Source organism: Ziziphus jujuba, chromosome 4, assembly GCF_031755915.1.
Source record: "Ziziphus jujuba cultivar Dongzao chromosome 4, ASM3175591v1".
In the NCBI taxonomy this organism is placed as follows: domain Eukaryota; kingdom Viridiplantae; phylum Streptophyta; class Magnoliopsida; order Rosales; family Rhamnaceae; genus Ziziphus; species Ziziphus jujuba.
The window spans coordinates 25,589,871-25,610,538 of record NC_083382.1 but is presented as its reverse complement, the minus strand read 5'-3'; the positions used below and the strand labels follow the sequence as shown (position 1 = coordinate 25,610,538).

The 20,668-nt window shown below is 32.0% G+C and overlaps 1 protein-coding gene across 1 annotated transcript; it reads right to left on the bottom strand.

Annotated features, from left to right (window-relative positions):
* Positions 1 to 14,714: 14,714 nt before the first annotated feature.
* On the bottom strand, positions 14,715 to 20,594 carry LOC107417027 (probable terpene synthase 9). Its single transcript, XM_016025583.4, has 7 exons — positions 20,246 to 20,594; positions 19,868 to 20,123; positions 19,369 to 19,753; positions 17,482 to 17,700; positions 16,524 to 16,662; positions 15,843 to 16,091; positions 14,715 to 15,123 (listed from the first exon to the last, which is right to left on the bottom strand). Exons 1-7 carry the CDS (start codon positions 20,459 to 20,461, stop codon positions 14,815 to 14,817), a joined length of 1,773 nt encoding a protein of 590 aa, XP_015881069.3. The 5' UTR covers positions 20,462 to 20,594; the 3' UTR covers positions 14,715 to 14,814.
* Positions 20,595 to 20,668: the final 74 nt, after the last annotated feature.

Below are 20,668 nucleotides of genomic sequence, written 5' to 3'. Positions count from 1 at the left end.
TTATAGGTTTGCTCGCCAATCTTAAAAATAATAAAAAAATGATATTTTTTTAAAACTTTGTATAAGACAATTTATGCCGAATTATTAAATCGGAGGAAGCATGCATATATATATATATATATATATGTATATGTATATATATATATATATATATATATATATATATGCAGTTTTGATGAAGGAAATGATTTATGAAGAGTTTATAATCATTAAATCATAAAAAATTATATAAATTTGATAGTTATAGATTTTTTTTATTTTTTTATTTTATAGTCTGTCTTCATGTATATTCCTATTATATTATTTTTATGTAATAAAATAATATTGCTTTAATTTTTGTATAAGAAAATGTATGCCCACTTATTAAAATAGGGAAGCATTCATATATCTATATGTATATATATATATATATATATATTACATAGACAGTTTTGATATTATAAAGAGAGAAAATAATTTACAGCGTTCAGATCATAAAAGTATATAAATTTAATATCTGTAGATATTTTTTTCTCACCGTTTATCTTTATAAATCCTTTATTGTATCGTTTTTTATATATAAATATATACATAAAATTCAATTATGGAAAAAATCATCTACCATTTAATAAAGTATAATTATTTATAATTGTCAAATAGCACATATTAAATTTGACGGATATGAATACTTGTCACCCGCTATGTGTTGCTTGACTTTATCAATAATACTAACTATATATATATATATATATATATATAAATGATAATGTCATTAATTGGATGTATGGATTAACACATATACATTATATAGAAGTCTTTCCTTGCATATTATAATCCTTACTATATCAATTTCTTATATACATATATAGGAAAATATTATTTACATACATACATACATATATATATATAGATACCATTAAGGGGGGAAGCACCAAGATAATATGAAGAACAAAGGAAGAAACAGAGTATGATTATGGAAGCGGAAGGAAATGAAAATGACAAAACAAAATTAAGATAGATAGGCGGCAAAGCCAGCTTTTTTTTAGAAGGTTTTTTACTACGGAAGTTAGAGAGAGTTTAGAGAGTTTCTGACAGATTTCTCCTCTTTTCTTAATCTTCTTCCATCAACAAAAAACACTTCTGTAATCAATTTAGTTTGAGTGCTTGTAACATTTGGTTCTTCGAATCAAGTAAGCATTCATCAATATCTTACATTTCTGCATATTTATATATTGTTTGGCTGGCTTTGCCGCCTCTATCTTTTATTTTGTTTTAAGTATTTTAATGAAAATTAATATAATTAAAATTAAAATGAAAATTAATATAATTAAAATGCTTAAAACAAAATAAAAGATAGAGGCGGCAAAGCCAACCAAACAATATATGAAAATTAATATAATTAAAATTAAAATAAAATTAATATAATTAAAATACTTAAAACAAAATAAAAGATAGAGGCGGCAAAGCCAGCCAAACAATATATAAATATGCAAAAATGTAAGATATGGATGAATGCTTACTTGATTCGAAGAACCAAATGTTACAAGCACTCAAACTAAATTGATTACAGAAGTGTTTTTTATTGATGGAAAAAGATTAAGAAAAGAGGAGAAATCTGCCAGAAACCCTCTAAACTCTCTCTAACTTCCGTAGTAAAAAACCTTCTAAAAAAAAAAGCTTGATTACAAATGAAAAATGAGGCTCCTTTTATAGGCAAAGGAGGTCTTGTGAATAGTTGATTGAACAGTGCTCTGTCGGTTGATTGAACAGTGCCTTGTCTGTTGATTGAACAGTGCCTTGTCTGTTGATTGAACAGTGATTTGCTTTCGGCTCCTTTTACTGTTCATGAATAGTGATTGAACAGTAAAGTCTCGTGATCTGTCTGATTTGTCTGATTTCTGAAAAGCAACTTTGTGCTGTCAGAGATTCCTTTGATTTAGTCAGACCCCAGATCATATGGATCTTGACTATCTTGGTAATCTGCCCATCTTGTGGATGCTCCAAAGGGGTCCTTTGATTTAGATGATTCAGCTATAGGTTGACTAGAGGCTTCATCCGAGGTCTCTGAGGCGTCTGATAGTTGATCAACTTCTTCGATCAATTTTTGAATATGAGCAAGCATCTCTTTCTTTGATCTGCTTGATTTGATGGAAGTCTGGCTAGATGATGATTTGATTATTTTGGGAGGAACAATAGGAAATTCATCCATGACCATTTTATGCGTTCGGTCTGAATTCCATTTATCCCACCATTTAACTGAGTGAATACGGTGAATAATATCCTGTTCTCTAGAATATTGCCATTTGAATATCCAAGAGACTTTATATTTAGACATAAAAATTAATTCAATGGGAAATCCAATTTCTTTGGAATTGATTTGATATTTTTTGGAAAAATGATTGATTAAGTTTTGAATTTGTGATGGGAGATGTTCCTTTTTAGGACCATGATCACACCACCATTGGAAAAACCAGCTAGGGAAATTTCGTTGAAATTTTGAATCCCAACTGATAAACCAGGAGTGATTAAAAGATTCATTTTGGTGATAGAAAATATAGTCCCAAGCATCCATGTAATCATAATAAGTATATGTATAGGGAATCATTGGAACATCACTAGGATAAGTGATCTTTTTTTATTTGTAGGCTGGTTGGTTCCAGTCTTCAAGGGTGATTAATCTATGGATCCAGAATTTATTGGAAATAATGGTCTGATTATCATTTTTATCAAAGAGTGGGGTTATGGTGACGGATTGTGTGTATTGGAGGATGGCAGTATAGTATTTTAGAGTCATGCTAGGTGATTTGGGTATAAAATGAAGATTGGGTGGAAAAAATTGATTAATGATTTGGGAAATAATTGATAATTTGGAAAGGGAAGGCTCAATGTAAAATAAGAGTTGTTTAGTAATATCAAAGTAAGGGGTTGATTTAGTTTGTGATTGAGCAAGAGGGGTGAATGGTTGGCTAATTATTAAACTGTATGGGTTATATGGTTTGGTTAAAGCAGTTTGATAATTGATTTGACTGATTGGGATAGGATGAGAGAGATGAGTTGATTCAATGGGAATTATGGATTGATTAGATTGATTTTTAGTTATTTGATCCTCATCGGGGAGATTTTGATTGAGAGATGATTGGGTATGAGTTTGAGAAAGAGGGATGGATGATCCCTTTTGATTAAGAGGAGAAGGGATAAATGATCCCTTCGGGGTGGATGACCCCTTTTTCTTAGGAGGCATGGTGATCCTGCACAGAGATTTCTTTTCCTGTAAAAATTCTCTGGTTAAAAAATCAGGAATGCAATTTTGATTTCCTTTTATGTATGCAATGTCAAAATCAAAAACACTCAAGATAGCTTGCCATCTGGCAAAAATCTATTTGGATGCAAGATTTTGAACATCTTTTTCTAAAATAAATTTTGCACTTTGGCAATCAATGCGAACAAAAAATTTTTGATTTAGTAAATTATTTTGAAATTTTGATATACATAATACTAATGATAAAATTTCTTTTTTGATTGTGCTATAATTGATTTGTGAGGAAGTCCAGGTTCCAGAATGGAAGCAGACAATTTGTTCATGTGATTTAGAGGTGATTTGTTGGAGAAGAATACCACCAAAACCAAGTTCAGAGGCATCAGTTTGAACAATCTTAAATGAGTTTGGAGAAGGAATTCCTAAACAAGGAAGTGATTTGACATGGGTTTTGATTTGTTTGACAAGATTAGTATGATTGGAAGACCAAGGAGGGGGATTTGATTTTAACCTATCAAACAAAGGTTTGCATTTGGTTCTTAATTGGCTATAAAAATCAGCAATGTAATTCAAGGATCCTAAGAACCTTTGTAATTGATTTTTGTCTAGTATTTCATCAGGGAAATGATTAGCAAATTCTATGGCTCTAGTGATTGGGGTGATTTGGGATTGATATATATTGAAACCTAGAAATCTGATTTTGATTTGAAACAACTTGATTTTAGAGGCAGAAACAACTAAACCATGTTTTTTGATTATGCCTAAGAATATTTTCAAGTGTTTCCAATGTTGATCTATTGATTGGGAAAATACTAGGACATCATCTATATAAACAATGGTAAAATGACTATATGGATTAAATATGTCATTCATCATGTGTTGGAATTCACTTGGGGCATTCTTTAAACCAAAAGGCATTACGTTCCATTCGTAATGGCCAAATGGAGTGACAAAAGTAGTTTTGTATCTATCTGATTCATTGATTTCTATCTGCCAAAATCCTGATTTCATATCGAATTTTGAGAAGATAGTGGCTTGATTAAGTCTTTTGATTAAGTCTTGTTTATTTGGAATAGGATACCTAATCCATTGAAGACATTTGTTTAATGGTTTATAGTTGATGACTAGTCTAGGGGATCCTCTTTCTAATTCAGCATTTTTCTGGACATAAAAAGCAGAACAAGACCAAGGGAATTCACTAGGACGAATTAATTTTTTAGTTAAAAGATCATTGATTTCTGATTTGCAGTATTCCATTAAGTTTTGATTCATTTGGATAGCTCTGGCCCTAGTAGGGATATTCTTTTCATCGAAATCCTTTATATAGGGTAATTTAACAATATATTTAGCCCGATGCCAAAAGGCATTAGGGTTATCTGCACAAACTTCACTAATTAAAGTTTGTTGAAATTGATTAATTTGATTTTGAAGACTAGACTGAGACAATTGATTTTCTATTTGTTTGTATTTGATTTCTTCCTGAAGGGAGTGTAAATGTTTGGTTTTATTTTGAATTTGATTAGAAGTTTTTTCTAAGATGTGATTGGAGGGAATAAAATTGAATTTGATGGTTCCACCTAAGAGTTGACTAGATAGGCCATCATGATGAATGGTAAATGGATACAGTAAAGAAAGGAAAGGAGTTCCTAAGATTACGGGATCTATTAAATTTTTGATTAGAACAAAAGATGTTATAAAACAAACATTTTTGTGACAAATATGGGCTTGATTAATTTGATATTTTAAATTCATCTTGCTGCCATTGGCAGAATTCAATTTTTCTTTTGATTTGGTATAGTATATGCTAGGTATAAGACCTTCTTGGACACAGTTTAAATCTGCTCCTGAGTCTAAAAGAGCTTGTGTAGTTAATTGAAAATCTTGAATGATTATGGTGATTTGGATGTGCCATTTCCTAGGTGTAGGCTGGGGACACAATGGTTGTTGAGTTTTTAATTCTTTTATTTCTTTTTTAACTGATTTAGATTCAGATTGTAAATCTTGAAGAGCAACAGGAATGTGTTTGATTGGATAATTTTTTGGTTTAGATTTAATAATAGGATCTAAAGGTTGATTATGAAAAGGGAGTTTAGCAAAGTTTTTTAAATTTTGATTTGAATATGAATTTTTGCATTTATTAGGATAATGACCAAATTCCTTACATTTGGTGCATTTGATTTTTTTAGCTTTTAGTGTGTTTATACACTGGTGATTAAGAGGTGATTCTAAAGGAGGTGTGGGTTTGTTTGTGACTAAAGGGTGACCTGATTCAATTGTTGATTTATTTTTTGATTTACCTTTTGTTAAAATTTTTGAATTGTTTAAAGGATAATAAAATTTTTCAAGAAACTCAAAAAATTTAATATCAAATTTAAGTTGTATCATTGTTTGTTTCCAAGTTTGCCAAATTTCTTCTTTTTGTTCTTTAGTATGTGATTGTCTATATTTGATTAATTTATCGAGATTTTTAAGGGACATCATTTCTTGATCTAATTGTTTCCAATTTGGTTTAAATGGTGTATCTAATGTATTTAATTGGTGATCTAAAAAATCTGAAGCTGTGGGTGATTGTATTGATTGAGATTCTTCATCACTGTAACGAGGTTGGCTAACCTGTCCAGTGTGGTGGATTGATTTTAATTTAAGATTATCTAATCTTAATTTGTGTAATTGTTGTTCTAATTCTTGGATTTTGATCCTATGTAATTCTTTTTCTATTTCTTTATCTCTTCGAGATGTATTATCAGAAGAGATTGATTCTATGATTGGTTTATTAAAGGATTTTCTTGAGGAGGTTTCTCCTAAGTGTTGATTAGACCTATTTCTATCAAAGGTGATTCGAACTGATCCATCATCAGATTGTGAGATAGATTCAGTATTGGTTAAGACATTTTGAATTGGGGTTGGACTTTGGACATCCGTTAATACCCAATCAGAGGGTAAATCAACTTCTGACCATTTGATTAATCTAGGGATTTGAATGTTTAAATCTTGATTTTGACTCTGGATTAACATAGTATGACCTTTAGCGTTATGCTGTTTAGCTCTAAAGTTCATATTAGTTCCTGAGACTTTATAATGTATTCTATAAATTAAGGCTAAGGGTTGACGACCTTCGTCGAAGTTATAACCCGAAGTTTTTAAATTAAGAGTTAATACTTTTAATATGCATGGATCTGTTAAGCTGACTGGGAAATTTGGATAACAGTCAAAATGAACAGGACCATTACATAAACTGGTTTCAATTACTCCGAAAACACTTTGATTAAATTGTTTAAAACTTGCATCTCTGAGACACAAGAGGATAGAGGAATTAGTTCCTAATTTGGTAAGGGGTTTTATCCCTATTTGGACTAATCCTATATGCATGACCTTATGACCGTCTCTAAGATGTTGATTAATGTTTGATTTGTTGATCAATTGGCTGGTTTCATTTGATTTGTTAATTGTATGAACTTGTTCGACAGTTTTAATATGTGATTCAGACTTAAAGGAGGATAAAGACCATGATTTATGATAGTAAATATTATTAGGGGAAACTGAAGGAATATTCCAATCGGAATGGACAGACTCATTACTAGACGGATAACTAATATGTTCTTCATTTACTATATCTGGTATATTACCGCTAAGTGATGACAACCTAGAGCTAGTACTTAATCTAGAACTCGAAGAAGAATTAGACCTAAATAATCTATCCATATTTTAATTTTTAAATTTAAATCTTTATAAAATAAATCTATTCCTTACCTTAATCTAACCTTTTCACCTACTACGTCTTTTCTTTTATCTTTCCTTTTACAAACTTCTTATTCTACCACGTCTTTTCTCATAAAACTAGACCTCTCATGCCGCTCCTCTCATGCCCTACACTCAACGGGACTTATTGTTCAGTCACAGTCTTATTGTTCAGCCTAGGGTCAAAGATAGTTATGGTAGAATAATTGGCAAGCAAAGAAAAAACATAAGATAGTATATAGCAAACTAGAAGGCAGACAAGACTCAGAATAAATCTACGGTATAAAGGTTTAAGAATTAAAAATCAGAATATGAAACTTATCTGTATATATATATATAGATATATGTATATTGTTGTTAGACTCGCATGGGAATTCAGTGGTTAGCACACCATCACCCAGTCAATAAACGCTGGGTTCGAGTCTTGAGAGGGTAGGAGATGTCTGGGGGCATAGCAAAAAAAAAAAAACATATATATATATATATATATATTGTTGTTATACACATAGAAAAATATTTTAAGATTAAATGTTTTTGTAAATTACATGTAACTGAGTGTTAATAGTACAATATAGAAAGTCCAACATGTAGAAAACAAGTATACATATAAGTAAGATCATGCAGATATTATCGAAGAACATGCTATCAACCTTCCATTCCCATCACTGGACATACCATTTAATATGGTTGATTTGAGGAGTAGTTATGGATTCGGGTTTATAAGACTTATTTTGTGTAATTAGGAGAGAAAGGAAACGGGAAGGAGAAAGGAGAAGGGAAAGAGAAGAAGATGTCTACTACCATGCTTTTATTTTGATAATGTATAATGATATTTTTACCCTTTCATCATTAATTTTAATGGAAGAAAATAAATTATGGAAATTGTTACAAACATAATATGTGAATATATGTAAATACATGTGGACAATTTAATACAAAATAAATAAAATTAAATACAAAATAATTAAAACATTATAGAACCTGTAATTCCTTGAAATTGATCTGCTTTCTAGAAAGGTTAACCGAGGCCTGTGTGATACCACAGTGTCCTTAAGACGTTTTACGCCCACCGATGCAGGAGTTTTGTAGCGAACGTCTCCTAGGATACAACGGCTGCAAAAGCTTTCAGATTCAGCACCTCTAAAGCTTTTTCTCTTCGAACTATCTGAGTACCTTTCCTTTACCACTGTTTTTTGTTCTCTCTCGTTCAACTCCAAAAAAAAAAATCCTTTTTTTTTCCTTATTTTTTTCTGTAAAAAACTGTAGAAACGTTATTAAAGAACGTGTAAGTAACCAACTTTAAACAACAAAGAGTTATAAAGCCTTCAAACTCTTAACTTCCCACGTTCAAAAATCTTTTTATTTTATTCAAAAATAATAGTTTTCCAAAACAGAAACAAACAAAAGCTCAAAACCTTTTGAGACCCAAATCATTCACATATACATGGGTCCAAACTCTAACAATTCCCCACATGAATGACTTGACTTCTAAAACAACCATGACTCTGGTGGTACAGCTCTACAGTCGGAACCTACATAGGATAGGTAGATGTTACTTTTTGAACCTTCCCTTATGAGACTACATTTTCTTTACTGACTTATGGTAGAAGCGATATCTTTGAACCATTTCATCTTTTGTGTAAATGACAACATAGCCTACACATGATTCCTTCTTGGTATACTTCAGTTCTCACTGTTGTGTTCATTTTGGCCCTGAATACCTTCCTGGTTCTGCGAGAGTTTTTAAATAATTGTGCCCTAAACAATTCTCCTTTGAAGCGGCCACTCTTCTCTCTCACATAGGTGATTCTTATTTCTTATGTAATCAGCATACCTATGCATAGATTACTAAACACACACTTATAGGAATTATTAAAAGCATACTTTTATGCTTAACCTCTTTCTATCACTGTTTCATTATAGGAATGGCCAGAGGATTAACCCCCCACAGTGATCCATACTAGTCTTTACAATTGAGTTGTCCCATTGAACCTAGATCTTGGGATCTCTAGTCAACTAGGTTGGGTTTCCATCGTATTGACTTTATTCACGGGCTTCAATCCCATTTCCCTTGATGACTTCTCAACTAGTTCTCTATTTAACCCTTTGGTTAGCGGATCTGCAATGTTATCTTTTGACTTCACATAGTCTATTGAGATAATTTCAGTTGAGATTAATTGTCTAATGGAATTGTATCTACGACGAATGTGTCTAGACTTTCCATTATACATAATATTATGTGCCCTGCCAATCGCAGATTGACTATCACAATGTAAACTTATTGCTGGCACAAGTTTAGGCCACCTCGGAATGTCCTTGCAAAATTGGCGTAGCTATTCTGCCTCTTCACCACATTTATCCAAAGTAATAAACTCGGATTCCATAGTGGATCGAGCTATCACAGTTTGTTTTGAGGACTTCCATGTCACAGCTGCACCTGCTAATGTGAACACATAGCCACTAGTGGATTTTGAATCCTTTATATCTGATATCCAATTTGCATCACTGTATCCTTCTAATACAGCAAGATATCTTGTATAGTACATTCCGTATTCACGAGTGTATCGTAGATATCTTAGTACTCTAACGATCCCTTTCCAATGATCTTCATTTGAATTACTCGTGTATCTACTTAGTCTACTTATTGCGTAGGCTAAGTCTGGTCTGGTACAACTCATCAAGTACATCAGACTTCCAATCACCCTAGCATATTTCACTTGAGATACACCTTCTCCTTTATTTTTGGATAAGTGCAAACTCATATCTATGGGTGTTCTGGGTATACTAGTATCATCATTACTAAACTTAGCCAGTATTTTATCTACATTATGAGTTTGACTAAGAATGATTCCATTTAAAGTTCTCGTGATTTTCATACCTAAAATCACATCTGCAAGCCCCATATCTTTCATGTCAAATTTAGAATTTAACATGGCTTTTGTAGTTTGGACCATATTGTCGTCACTACCTACTATGAGTATGTCATCTACATACAAACATAGAATAACATATCCATTCTTTGTATCTTTTACATAGATACACTTGTCACATTCATTTATTTTGAACCCATCTTTTAGTATGGCATTATCAAATTTTTGATGCCATTACTTTGAAGCTTGTTTAAGTCCATATAAGGACTTTACCAATCTACAGACTTTCTTTTCTCGTCCTAGAGCACTGAAACCCTCAAGTTGCTCCATGTAGATCTCTTCCTCTAGATCTCCATTAAGAAAAGCTGTTTTCACATCCATTTGATGTACTGCAAGATCCCGCAATGCTGCGATTGTCAGTACGATTCTTATGGAATTTATCCTCGTTACTGGAAAATAAGTGTCAAAATAATCAAGGCCTTCTTTTTGCTTGTATCCCTTAATTACAAGACTTACCTTGTATTTATCTATTGTTCCATCTGCTTTCATCTTCCTTTTAAAAATCCATTTGTAACCTAGAGGTTTACAACCTGAAGGAAGATCTACCAATTTCCAAGTGTAATTCTGCAGGATGGAATCAATTTCACTTTTAACCGCTTCTTTCCATAAATTTCCTTCAAGAGAATTTATGGCCTCTTGGAAGCTTTGAGGTTCACTTTCTAGCATATAAGTAAGAAAATCCGGACCGTAGGAATTTTCAGTTCTTACTCTCTTGCTACGTCTAAACTCAACTTCAGTTTCTTGTTCTTGATCACTATCATGATTATCATCATAAATAATATTATAAGTTCGTTTAGACGTACTCGGTCCTTCTTCCACTTTATATGGAAAAATGTGTTAAAAAAATGATGCATTTCTCGATTCCATTATTATGTTCTTATGTATATTAGAAATTTCTGACCTATACACGAGAAACCGATATGCACTACTATTCTGTGCATATCCTATGAAGATGCAATTAACAGTTTTGGGACCTATCTTCACCTTCTTAGGTGTAGGTACTACTACTTTAGCTAGACACCCCCACATTCATAAATATTTGTAGGAGGGTTGTCTTTCCTTCCATACCTGATAAGGTGTCTTAACCTTATCTTTCCGGGTACCTTATTTAAAAGGTCATTTGCCGACAAAATGGCTTCCCCCCACAAGTTCTGAGGTACTCTAGAACTTATCAACATTGCATTTATCATTTCTTTCAAGGTTTTATTTTTCTGTTTAGCCACACCATTTGATTGTGGCGAATATGGTGGAGTAACTTCATGTATTATGCCATGTTGAGCACAATACTCTCCGAAAGGAGTTACATACTCTCAACCATGATCACTTCTGATCACTTTAACTTTCCTGTTGAGTTGATTCTCAACTTCCGTTTTATAGAGAATAAATTTCTCTATAGCCTCATCCTTACTTTTAAACAAGTATACATAGCAATATTTCGTGCTATCATCAATAAAGGTGATAAAATACTTATTACCACCTTTAGTCGATGCGAATTTTAAATCACATATATCACTATGTATTAAATCCAAAGGTTCGTTATTTCTATCAATTGTTTGATATGATGATCTCGTTAATTTTGCTTCCATACAAGTTTCACACTTATGATTGGAATCAATTTCAAATGTGGGAATATGATTTAAGTTAATTAATCTCCGCAGAGAATTAAAATTAACATGTCTTAGTCTACCACGCCACAAAATGGAAGACTCAAGCAAGTAAACAGAAGAACTACTAGCTTTATTCATTTCTTTAGGCTTTACAGTCATTACATTCAGTTTAAATAAACCATTGACTACATAGCTCTTTCCCATAAACATCCCAAATTTGGACAAAATAACCTTATCTAACTCAAACACTAAGTGAAAACCATGTTTGCTCAGCAGCGATCCAGATACCAGATTCTTGCGAATGTCTGGAACATACAGTACATTATTCAGAGTTAGCTCTTTCCCCGAGGTCATCTTCAAAATTACTTTGCCTTTACCTTGGATTTTTGAAGTAGCGGAGTTACCCATAAACAGCTTCTCCCCATTCTTCTTTGGTTCGAAGGAAGTGAACATACTCCTATCCAAACACACGTGGCGGGTCGCACCAGTATTTATCCACCATTCTCTAGGATTAAATCCCACCAAGTTCACCTCAGATATCACAGCAGTTAGGTTAATATCGTCAACCTCTTTAGTGATGTCCTCCATCACCTGTGGCTGGTTCCTCTTTCTCTTTCGCAGCCTACATTCAGTAGCTCTGTTAGCTCTGTGACCCATCTTGTCACAGTTGAAGCACCTGCCTTGAAATTTAGCTTTCTTGGAGATTCCTCCTTTTGGCCCTAGCTTAGAAGCTTTTCCAACTTGCTTTTTATTCTTTGAGCCTTGACCATGCTCCACAACATTAGCCTTCAACACGGCCTTCGAAGTTCTCTTATCAGACTTCCTGTTGTCATCTTCTATGCGAAACTTACTAATAAGAGCCTCCATATCCATCTCATTTCTCTTGTGCTTCAGATAATTCCTGAAGTCACTCCAACTCGGAGGTAGCTTCTCAATCATACAAGCCACTTGTAATTCTTCATTCATTATCATCCCTTCAGCAAGCATTTTCTGAATCAGCATTTGCAACTCATGTACTTGATTCATTATTGGCTTCGCATCCACTATCATGTAGTCCAAGAATCGGCCTATAATACACTTTCCTGAACCCGCATTTTCGATCTTGTACTTCCGGTTCAGTGTTTCCCACAGCTCCTTAGCTGATTTCGTGGCACAGTTTACACCATACAGGGCATCAGACAGGCCATTCAGGACATAATTCCGACATAAGTAATCGGAATTATTCCATGCATCCACCTCCATGAGAGTCTCCTTATCACTCTCTTCATTACTGGGTGGCGAATCTTCAATCAAATACCGCGCAAATCCCAGGGTGGTCAAGTAAAATAGCATCTTCTGCTGCCATCTTTTGAAATTTGCTCCATTAAACTTCTCAGGTTTTTCAGCATGACTAGCAGAAGGAGGCATCTGAATTCCAGAAGTCTGAGTGGGCACAGTCCTGTTGTCTCCACTTGCCATTTTTGTAACATCACACAACAGAAATTAATTAGCTGTTATTTTCTATGTTAACAAACTAATTATAAGCAATTTTCATAAGAAAAACACATAAAAAAGTGATTTTTAGGGTTTCTGAATACACCATAAAAATCACTGTATACACCCAAAATACTATTCATAGTCACTATTCATCAATACTATTTACCGGTACTGTTCATGCCACGTGTCGCTATGCTGATGTGGCAATCGCCACATCATCATACGGCTGACGTAGCATCATGACACATCATCAATGTGCTGATGTGGCACTACGCCACGCCATCACTCTGCTGAGATGGATACGCCACGTGGTGATACTGTTGGCACTATTTCCGACACGTGTCACTACTAGAGATAGACACGTGTCATAGGTAGTAGGTCGACACGTGGACTGTCTAGTGTGTGACACGTGGCCGTCCGAGAAGGAGACACGTGTCACCTGTATCAGGTCGACACGTATTCCACCCGTTGGTCGACGCGTGGCTCATTGCTTTTCGTTTCGACACGTGGCGATGTCTCCTTATGACACGTGGCTTGCCCATTTGCCATTGGGCCGTTTTTCTTGGGCCATGATCTCAATCGGGCCTGGGTCCTATGTTGAACAGTAGCCTGTTCTAACCTGTCTGGTCTCTAGAACTGGGCTTGACCCAATAAAATTAAAAAAAAAAACCGTCTCAGTCTTTGAGACACAGCCCAAACCCTAATTTCCTTTCTTCTTCAACCTTCAACCGGGTCATTTTGACCCGGTTTCTATAGTAAACGGGTTATACGACCTAGAATAAATTTTTCTTCTCTTTTTCACTCTTCCAGTGGCCAAAACATTACCAAAAATAGACCAAAAGGTTTAGAAATTAATGGGTAATTCGATTTTGGAAAGAATTTTTGATTAAAAACATAAAAATTAATAATTACCCATAATTTTTTTTTTGTTTTATACCCACAGGTTTAATACAAATTTTTTTTTCTTTCTCTTATTTCAACAATGAAACACACATGGAAATATATAATCAATATATATATATACACATAAAAATGCACTATATACATAGCAATCAATAACATAATAAACAACTTAAATTTCCACATTATATTTATATATATAAAATTTGTAAAACGTCTTAAGATTGTTACAAACATAATATGTGAATATATGTAAATACATGTGGACAATTTAATACAAAATAAATAAAATTAAATACAAAATAATTAAAACATTATAGAACCTGCAGGTTTTTGAAATTGATCTGCTTTTTTAAAATGTTGACCGAGGCCTGTGTGATACCATAGTGTTCTTAAGACGTTTTACGCCCATCGGTGTAAGAGTTTTGTAGCGAATGTCTCCCAGGATACAACGGCTGCAAAAGCTCTCAGATTCAGCACCTCTGAAACTTTTCTTTTCGAACTATCTGAGTACATTCCCTTTACCACTAATTTTTTTCTGTCTCGTTCAACTCCAAAAAAAAAAATCTTTTTTTTTTCCTTATTTTTTTCTGTAAAAAACTGTAGAAACGTTATCAAAGAACGTGTAAGTAACCAACTCTAAACAACAAAAAGTTGTAAAGCCTTCAAATTCTCAACTTCTCACGTTCAAAAATCTTTTTATTTTATTCAAAAATAATATTTTTCCAAAACAGAAAAAAAAAAAAAAAAAAGCTCAAAATCGTTTGAGGCCCAAATCATTCACATATACATAGGCCCAAACTCTAACAGAAATTATAGTTGAAATGCTTGAAAATTAAGGGCTTAATTTTAAATTAGAACATATTTCAAAAACTGTACTCGAAATTAACTTAAATTAGTAGTAGTCTAATATTACGGTCTGTGGGTGTCAAATCCCGTTTTGAGGGATAGAGATGGGTTTGACAATTAAGGAGACTAAACGAGTTTTGGTAAGGCCGGTGGAAGTTCCAATTCCATCTCCATGTTGAAATATGAAATGAGAAGTCCGAGCCATGTTCAGAGACAAGTTTACAAACGTCTTTGGCAGCGACTGATTGGACAAGCACTCTTGGTTCAGTGTTTTCCATGAGTAGCTTATCAATTCATTGATCTCTTCTTTTGCTTCTTCTTCTGATATACGTTTCTCTACCATGTAGCACTGGATGGCTTTTGCAACATCACCTCTTTTGCTCTCAGCCTGTAAATATACATAGTACATAAACTCATTGAAATTAATAATCTACTATTGCTTTAGCTTTGATCACAAAAATGTTACTTTTCATCTCCGATTAATGTGACAATACACATATTTATGTGATAATTTGATTTATTATTGTTATGATATTAATTAACTTTAATTTTTAATTTTAAGAGGTCAAAAAAATTTAAAAAGTAAGTGAAGCTAATTAATTATTATCTTATTAATGCTTGATAATGAATACTATTATAATTATCATCGTTGATGATTAATATAATATGTTTTTATTTTATAAATTCGAAACCATACCATGTCATCATAAATTGAGATAGTTTTAACTAAATTGTCACTAACTAAAATTTCTAAGAATTGAGATCTGTTTTTTTTTTTTTTTTTCGTTTTGGTAAATAGGAATTGAGTGTGTGTTCCTATTTTTTAACTGAATTGAGATAGTGTTCCTATTTCTTAACCAATAGAATATGTTCGTATTTTTTAACTAAATTATCACATACCACATGACATATATTAAAAATTGGCACCTATTTAACTAATTTTTTAGTTTTAAACCATATACTGAGATAGTATCAACACATTTAGCATTTGGCAACGTCCATACGGTTCCCATGTACATGTTTCTACAAAAATAAAAATGAAAATAAAAAATGGAAAAAAGGGAAAACTTAAAAGAATGTTAATATAAATGTATTAAATATAAATACCTTGGAAGTGCCCAAATCATCCCAAAGCCTTGTGATGAGAGATGAGGAATATATGAGGTTGGAGGCATGGTTGAGGAATTGGAGTGAAGTTTTGGTGATAGGAGAACCAAGCAACAAGCAAGCATGGATCATGGCTGCAGGACCACCCACTGAGGTCTTGGAGTTTTCCAAGTACTCTTCCACGCTTGGTATAAATCCACTGTAGAACCACCTTGCTTCTTTAAGATATGATCTACAAAGATTTAACCACTGCAATAATAATGGAGTAGAACTTAAAATCAATTAGAATTAATGTTTTCATTATAATATTTGAGAGAGATATATTGAACATAAATGAGCTCAATGATAAGTGAGTTCAATTATTTAGAGTTAAAAAATTATAAATATTTATGTGACATGTTAAATGTACATGTAATCAAATATCTTTAAAAAATCATATTCATTCATTTTAAATTTAAAATGTTAAGGATAATTTTATAAAGTGAAGATACAATATAAAAAAATAAAATGAAAATTTCTAATTAATTTAAACTGTATCATAACTTTATAAAATTAAAATATTTTAATATTAAATCAAAACTATATATATACATGCACACACACACACACATATATATATATATATATATATATATACATAAATATGTATATTCATATATATACCAGTTTTTAATTAATAACCTCTTGCTTAATGTAGGGCAGAACATCGAAGCCATGGCTTTTAAGGACATCATAAACCAATTCGTTAGCAAAGTTGAGCATAGCAACGTAGCATATTTTCATATACAGTGGAAGCTCTGCCATCGCCTCCATGTCCCAGCTGCACAAAATAATTAAGTATTTACAACTGACCAAAAAAATTAAGTAAAGTATAAAGATTTCTTTTATTTGGTCGTTAAAGTAATATTATCACATTAATTTTCATCTAGTCCTACTAATATCCATTGTTTCATATATAACTGTTTTACTTTTTTTTTTCTTTTTTTTTTTTGGGTTTTTTTCTCTGAAAATTTCGTACATCATCACACTGTGTGGTGGTGTGCCACCTAATAACTACCCGTACACCACCACACATTTGTATTAATTTCTGTTACTAATTTATGTCAAAATATGAAGCTAAAAAAAAATTGGAGCTATGAAAAACCAAAAACCAAAATGAAGCTGGACCTAAATCTAATAATATATATGATGTCATCGACAAGTGTTTGATTAATTTGAAAATTAAAAAATAATAATAATAATTTGAAAATTTTACACCACATTTTCATGTACGGTGAGGGTCCATCACGGTTGTCCTCTTACTGGATTTCAATAATTTGGAAAATTTTCACCACACCTTCATGTGCGGCGGAGGATCATCACGGTTTTCCTGTCACTGAAACATGTGTGTATAAAAAACCAAGTTTTTCATATTAATTTTTTTTTTTCAATTTTCAAATATTATAAAAATTAATTCTCGTTAATATTCACTTGTAATATAATGTTTTTCATTATGTATACAATTTTTTTTTAACATTATAAGTTGTATGTTTAGATTTGATAAAAATGCAATAATAATAATAATATTAAAACTCAAAAGAATTCTTTATAATTAATGGAAATAATAAATTAATATACAAAATTAAAAGCATGGTTATACCGAGATACTGCGTTTGTGAAACTTTGAAGCTCATCTAGCGATCCATAGACATCATAGACGTCATCAATTGCGGTCAATATGCAGACAAACTTGGTGAGGCCCATTCTACATTTTGAAAACTGGGGCTCATAAACAATTCCCATGGCCCACAAATAATTTTCCATCAATCTGTCTCGTGCAAAGCTTAGCGCCTCTTTGAAACCCAGGTCTTTCCACCACCTGCACAATTATTTTGTATAAAACCCAATTCAAACATCTAAGCAATATATACACATATTCGTGCATAGATACAAATATATATATATATATATATATATAATTAGGTATATATCAGATCGATCCGATAATTTTATCAAATGATCATATAAGTTATTGGATAATTTATTTATCAAAAAAAAAGTTATTGGATCACTTTAATAAATCTCCTAATAAAATTTATAAATATCTCTCCATAGCTATTCCATTTTTTCACATATATTTAAAATGTGTAAAATTTCTTAAAAAATAAATTATAAAAATGAAAAAATTAGTAAAACAAAATTTCTGTTAAATCCAAAATTTATATAATTTTCTATAAAAACAAAAAGGTAATTAAATAAATATTATAATGTTAAAAAATATATTTCTAATTTTAATTATAAATTTATTTTTATATTAACTATTAATTTAATAGTATGGTATAGAAATTGCTAATAAGTATCACAAAATATAAACTTTAAAAGTATGATAAAGTTTTATAAAAGTGAGATAGGTAAAAATAAAAATAAAAATAAAAAAGTGGATAAATAAAAAAAAAGAGAATTATGCAAAAATTAAAAAAATAATAATGTAGGTAAATGATAAAAAAAAAATTACTAAAAGACAAGATACAATAAAAAAATAATAATAAAATTGAAACCATACACACTTGTGTGGCGAAATTACTAAAAAAACAAGCCCATATATAGAATGGAGGGGGCACAATTAGACTATATAGGGATAAATTATTAAAATAAATAAAAATTTGGAAAACAAGGGAAAAAAAATTTGAGGTGGGATGGAACGTGCCCCAGTGCCCATGTGCATGTGGGTCGTCCGCCACTGTCTGTCTCCGTGTGAATAGAAATGTGTCGGACATTATTAAAATTAAAATATTGTGAAACAGACAATATATCCTACACCTTAAATTTTCTAATTGGGTTGAATTTCTGTATTAAAATTAAACAGACAATATAGAAATGTGTCCGACATATATGTTTTTAATACTCATTGTCCTCCAAAGTTTGGATTTCCTCTAATAGTCAATCTTTTCAGAGTAACTATTTTTTTTTTATAAAAAATAATGTTATTATTTTTTTTTTAAAAGAAAAATTTGAACAAAAAAGCTCAAAGCTTTTGGCACTTAAGTGCGGATTAGGGCGGTCAATCGTAACATAGACCCCTTTTCCCAAGCCTTGCAACTGTGAAAGAACTATTTCTCCATATCATTGCCATTTGGCAGATGAGCCTGGCCACACAACTCTTACCCTAGTAGTGGGTAATAAAGTGACCAATATAATACAATGTTGAAAATTTTCTTATCTAGGATTGTGAACAAAATCTTTTGTCACATCATTCTATTATTAGTAATAAACTAGGCATAAATATGCCATCTGTTAGTGTAGGAGAATTATTCTCAATAAAAAATAAAAAATAAAAATTTGTCCAAGATACTCCATAAAAGACTCCGTTGATACCATATATGCACACATATATCCACATGATATTTTAAAACTAAGTTCTTTTACAAATAAATTAAAAGAGTTAATATAATATACATGCAGATTCTAATTAGGTTAATTTATCAAAAAAGATTCTAATTAAGTTAAAATTATCATGTTGATTTAATTAAAATATAGGTTATATTACCTGGCTAGCTCCTTAAGTTCTTGCTGATAAGCAGATTGCACTAAATTGTAATCCAACTTAGCCAACTCAAGCAAACTTGTATTATTGTTTGTGCCATTTTCCGTTTGGTAAACATCAATGAAATTTCGAGCTTCAGCTCTTGGCATCCTCCATCGCAAGGGAATTTCAAGTGACTGTTCCACTTGCTTGGCTAAATCACTATCCATTTTTATCCCCATTAATAATGACTTGAGGTTTTTGATACTAAAACTCTTGGCTTCTTCTAAAACATCTTCTCCATGGATGCCGAGGTATGAGGCTTCGTACAAACTCAACAGACCTTTCACATCCCTGCTTAAGCTGTCCCTGAACCTCCCTTCTTGCCCCTTAAATTTGTCAAATACATCTATATATATATATATATGTTCATCACAACAAAAATTTTAGACCTTCTGAAAAACAGAGAAGTAGAAGTTATGTATTCAATACAAATTATATTTATGACTAATTAATTAATTACCACAGGAAACTGGCAGTCCATGTTCTCTTAGAACTCGGAATTTCAACGCGGTCATATAGAGAGTGTCACTGCCAGTTTCGTCGAAATTTCGAGCACGAAAAATGGCATCTTCGATCTCATTTTCAAAGTGGTAAGCCACACCTAAACGCTGCATCGAATCAATAAGGTTTAAGAGAATGGAAGAGTCTTTTGTTGATCTAAGCGACAGTCTTGTGATTTGCTTCAACTCCTCCAGTTGGCCAGCATGCAATTCATACTGAAAAAAAAAAAAGAAAAAAAAGAAAAAGAAAAAAAAAATGACGTTTGGTACCAGAGTGTTTGTTAACGAGAAAATCGAGAACGAAAGTTTAATGGAGTGGATTTTATATATAATCTCACAGTGTAGGGAGTGCCAAAGGACTCGATGAGTTTGGTTTCCCAGATGCTAGGATGGTAATGAGCAGATCGCCGTGGATTCAATTGTAAGTCACTGAAGATGGAGATGGTTGAAGATCTTCTTGCTGCAAATTGCTGATTTGGTGGATTAAGTATTCTTTGGTGGTTAATTGCAGGAACAAATGAAGAAGAGAGACAGCAGGTAATAATGCATTCCATTTTTAATTTAATGAAAACTGGTGCACAATTAAACTACTACTTGATTATATCTGTGGAGACGAAGCCTTGTCCCAGCTTCTATATATAAGAATCAGTTATAGTTAGCCTTTTCTTTTTCTTCTTCTTCTTCTTCTTCTTTTTTTTTTTTTTTTAATAAACACTATTTCCAATCATTTTTCTATATAAAAAAAACTATTTCTAATCATT

Bases quoted from the DNA above. Each gene is read 5' to 3' on its own strand.
- LOC107417027 (XM_016025583.4), bottom strand. From the start codon at position 20,461: ATGGAATGCATTATTACCTGCTGTCTCTCTTCTTCATTTGTTCCTGCA. The intron at 19,754-19,867 runs GTAATTAATTAA...ATATATATATAG, and splicing joins TGGACTGCCAGTTTCCTGTG to ATGTATTTGACAAATTTAAG. The intron at 17,701-19,368 runs GTAATATAACCT...ATAATTGTGCAG, and splicing joins GAACTTAAGGAGCTAGCCAG to GTGGTGGAAAGACCTGGGTT.